This window comes from Garra rufa, chromosome 17 (assembly GCF_049309525.1).
Source record: "Garra rufa chromosome 17, GarRuf1.0, whole genome shotgun sequence".
In the NCBI taxonomy this organism is placed as follows: Eukaryota; Metazoa; Chordata; class Actinopteri; order Cypriniformes; family Cyprinidae; genus Garra; species Garra rufa.
In genome coordinates this window covers 43,504,093-43,510,439 of record NC_133377.1, presented here as the reverse complement: position 1 = coordinate 43,510,439, position 6,347 = coordinate 43,504,093, and the positions used below count along the sequence as shown (strand labels likewise).

General features: G+C 27.8%; 1 protein-coding gene across 1 annotated transcript in view; it reads left to right on the top strand.

The window, feature by feature from the left end:
- LOC141289185 (sodium-dependent neutral amino acid transporter B(0)AT1-like) overlaps positions 1 to 6,205 on the top strand; it is an 88,005-nt gene extending 81,800 nt beyond the window's left edge. The window contains exons 8-12 of the mRNA XM_073821287.1: positions 1,134 to 1,290; positions 1,376 to 1,580; positions 1,656 to 1,815; positions 3,045 to 3,207; positions 5,463 to 6,205. Coding sequence (XP_073677388.1) covers positions 1,134 to 1,290; positions 1,376 to 1,580; positions 1,656 to 1,815; positions 3,045 to 3,207; positions 5,463 to 5,699 — 922 coding nt within the window. The 3' untranslated portion in view covers positions 5,700 to 6,205. The remainder of the gene's footprint in view (positions 1 to 1,133; positions 1,291 to 1,375; positions 1,581 to 1,655; positions 1,816 to 3,044; positions 3,208 to 5,462) is intronic.
- The last annotated feature ends 142 nt before the right edge of the window (positions 6,206 to 6,347 follow it).

Genomic DNA, 6,347 nt, shown 5'->3' with positions numbered 1-6,347 from the left:
TTTAATATATTCAATTACATACACGTTTTTCATATACTTTAAAAATAAATAATAAATATATAATAGCTATTTCAAATATATAGTAGTTATTTATTATTCAATAATATGCATTATATATAACAATATACATTATATATAATGATATATATACACACACACACACACACACACACACACACACACACACACACACACACACATATATATATATATATATATTGTATTTGATATATAGTAATATATCAAATACACATTTTTATATATTTTGAAATATCAATAATATATATTTAGTAAATTTTACTAAATCGATAATAATATATTATTTTGATTGAATTTATTATTCAATAATATGCATTATGAATTTTACATATATGAAGATATTTATCATATTTTTCCATATATTTAAAAACACAATAAATATACAAAAATATGTTTAATAAATGTGCCAAATATATATATCATACATTTTTCATTTCCCAAATAAATGTATTTATTTTATTTATTGGTGTGTTTATTAGATTTATTTTTGTATACTTATATATGAATATTACTAAATAATTTTTAATTATACTTATACATTTTTAATACATTTTAAAAATTATTTATTTTAATATTCTGAACTTGACATATATTCATATTTATCCTTGTTAAAACATTAAATATATGTTTAAATTAATGTATTAAACATTACATTGTAGTTTTTTTTATTCCAAATATATTTAATTTGAAATGAAATAAAATATATATATATATATATATATATATATATATATATATATATATATATATATATATATATATATATATATATATATATATATTTTTTTTTTTTTTTAAATAAAAATGACCTAGAATACAATGTTTGATATATAAATTTAAATACATATATTTAATATATTTTAGGAGTGATAAATACAAATAAATGTCAAGTTCAGTTAGTGCATTATTTAATTCTATATACTGTTCATATGTTTCTATTCATAAAAAAAACATTACATATATATCAAAACTAAAAGTATAAACAAATGTTTAATAAACATGTTCAAATATGTCATTTTATATATTGTTTAAAATAGTTTTTCCATTTTTAAAGGTAATTAAATCAGACTCACAGTGCTCTGGTTCATTTACAGTAACATCCTGACGCTGCTGAACACGTTCGATCTGCCGGAGGGAAACATCACCGAGACCAACTACGACAATTTCATTCAGCAACTCAACAGCACAGCACCAGACGTCTTTCAGGAGCTCAACCTGAAGACCTGCGACATGCAGACGCTCCTCAGTCAGGTCCGTTTGACCTTAAAGTTTCTCTAAATGACAAATGCAAACCATGCAGCAGATCTCATTAAACCCTGTCCTTTAATTCGCACAGGGAGTCGAGGGTACAGGTCTGGCCTTCATCGTGTTCACTGAGGCCATCACTAAGATGCCCATCTCTCCGCTGTGGTCAGTGCTGTTCTTCATCATGCTCTTCTGTCTGGGATTGTCCACCATGTTCGGCAGCGTCGAAGGAGTCGTGGCACCACTGCAGGACCTCAACATCCTACCGAAGCGCTGGCCGAAGGAGGTCTACACAGGTACGGTTGCAGAAACTTTCTTCATTGCCAGTTCCTGTGATGTTCAGTTCGTTAAGTCTTCGGTTTGTGTTTCAGGTCTGGTGTGTTTCTTCTCGTTCGCTCTGGCGATCATCTTCGCTCAGGGTTCGGGTGAATACTGGCTGGCTCTGTTCGACAGTTTCGCCGGATCCATTCCTTTGCTCATCATCGCCTTCTGTGAGATGATGGCTGTATCCTACATTTATGGGATCGACAGGTGAGTCTACCTGAATTTAATATGTTTATTAAAAACACAATCACATACAGTATGCATACACTCCCATTCAAAAGTTTGGGATCAAAAAATTAAAAAATATAGCTGCAAGCAGCAATTACGGGACCAAGCACACCAGATTCGAAATTTTTGGCCAAAACATTGAGAAGTTATAAGCAAATATAGTCAATTTTAATATCTCCTGACCACTAGCTGGCACTGGGCCAAAACAGTGCAGGTAGCCTCAGGTCATGCTTGTTATCACACACACCAAGTTTGGTCTCAATACGCCAAACCATTGCGGAGATATAGCCTCACATCCATTTTTGTGCACTTTTCATAGAATTCGTTCGCTCGTTACTCGATAACGGTTTGTCCAATCAACTTGAATTCCATAACTTTTCCCCAGCATGGTCTGAAGATGATCTGAGCCAATTTTGGTGAAAATCAGACAAACTGCCAAGGGCTGAGTTCAAAATAGAAAAAAAACTAAACCTTACGATTTTTAAAGTTAAGTGTTCATTCGAATTTTATAAGCAAAAGGAAAGTGAAATTTTGGACAAGTGGTGGCGCTAGAGAGTTTGAGTTAGAGACTCCAAACTTGCTATGGTTAAAGTTAAATCTGTCTTCTATCATTGTGCCAAATTTTACAACTTTCCCGCAAACGGTTCTATGGGCTACCATAGACTTCAACGGCGGAAGAAGAATAAGAATAAGAACACTAACGGATACAATAGTGCTTGGCCCCTAATTTCCTGACCCCAAAACTTTTTGATGGTAGTTTGCATTGTAACAAAAGATTATATTTTAAATAAACACAGTTCTTTTCAACTTTTTATTTGTTAAAGAATCACAGGTTCCTACAAAATATTAAGTAGCACAAATGTTTTCAACATTGATAATAAATCAGCATATTAGAATAATTTCTGAAGGATCGTGTGACACTCAAGACTGGAGTAATGATGTTAAAAATTCAGCTTTGTATCGCAAGAATAAATTACATTTTAAAACGTATTTACATAGAAAAGTGTTCTTTTGAATTGAAATAAAATTTCACAATATTACATTTTTTTCTGTATTTTTGATCAAATAAATGCAGCTTTGATGAGCATAAGAGACGTCTTTATAATCCATTACAAGTCTTACTGATCTCAAACTTTTGAGTGGCAGTGTATATACACATATGTAGAGAGAGACTGACCTGTTGACATGTGTGTGTTGATTCGGTGCAGATTCAACGACGATATCAAGTTTATGATCGGTCACAAGCCCAACTTCTTCTGGCAGGCCACATGGAGAGTCATCAGTCCACTCATAGTGCTGGTCATCTTCCTCTTCTACTTTGTCACCAAAGTCAATCAAAAGCTGACCTACATCGCCTGGGACCCAGAGTCTGTACGTATTTTCAGCTATATCTGAGTCAGTGTCATCTGGAGATCTGCAGGAGGGAAAACTAAGAAAAATGGGCAATAGATTTGCTTTGGATCGAAAATATGACAGATATTGATTTCTAGACAAGCACAAAGAAAATGAGCAATAATTTCAGCTATTTTAAAATAGAAAAAATACATTTTTAGTTTTTTTTTTTTCTAAAAATACACAAAATCTTTTGAAAACTTTTGAAACTCTCTGATCAATTAATATGTGCAATGTAACATGGATAAATAAATAAAGCATAATATATAAAAATGAATAAAAATTGTACATAGTGCAATATAAATAAATATATATGCTTAAATTAATATGCATAAATACATATAACAAGTATTAATGAATGAGTAATAAATACAAGTAAAAAACAAATGTATGAGTAATGCATAAATTATGAATATGATTAATACATAAATATGCTTAATGTAACAAATAAATAAATAAAGCATAATGCATAAAAATAAAAAAGTATTAAAAGTGTAATAAGTAAATTATAAATGTGACTAATGCATATATACATAAAATATGAGTAGTACAATGCAATATAAATAAATAAATATGTGTAAGAAATTAATATACATAAATATTAATAGAAAATAATAAGGAATGAGTAATAAATAAGAGTAAAACAAATGTATGAGTAATGCATAAATGCATAAATTAAAAATATGATTAATACAAAAAAATGCGTAATGTAACAAATAAACAAATAAAGCATAATACACAAATTATAAAAAGTAAAAAAACGTTTTATAAATGAATTATAAATATGAATAATGCATAAATAAATTATAAATATAAGTAGTACAGTGCAATATAAAATAAATAAATAAATAAATAAATATGTGGAACAAATTAATATGCATAAATACATAAATGCATAAATAAAGCATAATACATACAAATAAAAAAAGTAATGAAAAGTGTAATAAATAAATAAATTATAAATGTGAGTAATGCAGAAATGCATAAATTATAAATATGAGTAGTACATAGTGCAATAAAAATAAGTAAATTATACATAAAGCATAATACATAAATATAGTGTAATACACTGTAATAAATAAATTATAAATGTGAGTAATGCATCAATTATAAATATGAGTACATTAATACATAAATATGCATGACAAATTAATATGCATAAATACATATGAATAATAAATACTATTAATGATTTAGTAATAAATGAGTAAAATTAAAAATATAAGAAAAAAATTATGAATATAAGTAATACATAAATATTCGTAATGCAGCATACAGAAATAAACATAATACATACATGAAGAGTAATAAAAAGTGTAATACATAATACATTATAAATGTAAGTAATGCATAAATAGATAAATTATAAATATGAGTATTCCATAGTAATATAAATATGAAAAAAATATTTATAAATAAATAGTATTATACATAAATAAATATAAAATATATAAATATATAATATATAATATAAATATAAATGAGTGATGCATAAATACAGAAATTGTAAATATGAGTAGTATAAAAAAATCTAAATAAATTTGTAAATGAGTGATGCATAAATACATATAAATAATAATAATATTAATAAATGAGTAATAAATAGTAAAATAAACTAATGTATGAGTAATGCAAATGTGTAAATTATACATATAAATACTAATAATTTATTTATAAACAAATATCATTATAAACAAAAAATAAAAAAGTAATAAAAAGTGTAATAAATACATTTTAAATGAGTAATGCTTAAATATTAGTATCAATAAATTTACATAATAAATTATTATGCATGCATACATATGAATAATTAATAATATTAATGAATGAGTAATAAATCATAGTAAAATAAAGTAATGTATGAGTAATGCATAAATGTGTAAAATATAAATATGAATAATTTATTTATAAATAAATATCATTATACATAAAAATAAAAAAGTAATAAAAAGTGTAATAAATAAATTCTAAATGAGTAATGCATAAATATGAGTAGTATGAATAAATTTGCATAATAAATCATTATGCATAAATATATATGAATAATTAATAATGTTAATGCATGAGTAATAAATCATAGTAAAATAAACAAGTGTATGAGTATTGCATAATAATGATAAATAATGTAATAAATAATACATAAATATAAATAATAAATAAAAATATCAGCAATAAATAAATATGAGTAATAAATAATCACATGCTGTTACCTGACTATGTCTTGTTGTTTCCAGGAGAATTTCCCCACGCTGTCAACGCTGTCGTATCCGAACTGGATTTACGGCATCATCTTCATTCTGTCAGGTGTTCCTGCGCTGGTCATTCCTGCGGTCGCTCTCTACAAACTCATCAGAAACCGCTGCTGCGGTAAAGAGGAGAAAGACACTCACTTACAGCCGGTTTACTCCATATCTGACAAAATACAGATGCCAGACGAAACTGACAAGATCTCACGCAAATCACTCGACTAACACAGAAAACTGAACAAAACTGACCATACATTGAGTCCTGGTGCACACGCGGCTCATGCGGGTTCCAGTCTGACCTGCAACCGCTTTCCTCCCGTTAGAGACCAAACTAGAAAAAGAGAAAAGACGTTTACAGATGTGGTTTGCACTGATGGCTGTATATACTCTTCAGTTGTTTGTACATACGTTTTATTGTCTTAAAGAAGCCGCTGAAGATTAGCAACATCCATGAAACTCTCCTTCTATAAATGAGAATTAGCCAGAAAACAGCTGGTTTCTTTCTGGTGGCTTCATGCACAATTAACTTTTTATTTTGTTGCATGTGTGAAATTTTTATTTTAACAGAATTTCATCTCTATAAGCTAATATTTCATTTAAGAAACATTTATGGGGATATGCTTTATCTCTCATGAAATGCTGTTGTCAGTGTTGATGTTCATTGCTTGATTTTTGTGTAATTGAGGATGTTTGTGTAGCTCTACATGTATTATAAACATTTTTATGATGTATTTGTTCTTCTTGACAATACCAGTTTAATAATACACTCATTTTGATCTGTGCATTGTGTTAAAGAAGTGAGCAACATGCTAATCTTGAACCGTAAAATCTATTAAATAGCCTATATTTAACCAACACAAACTTGCTCTTGCT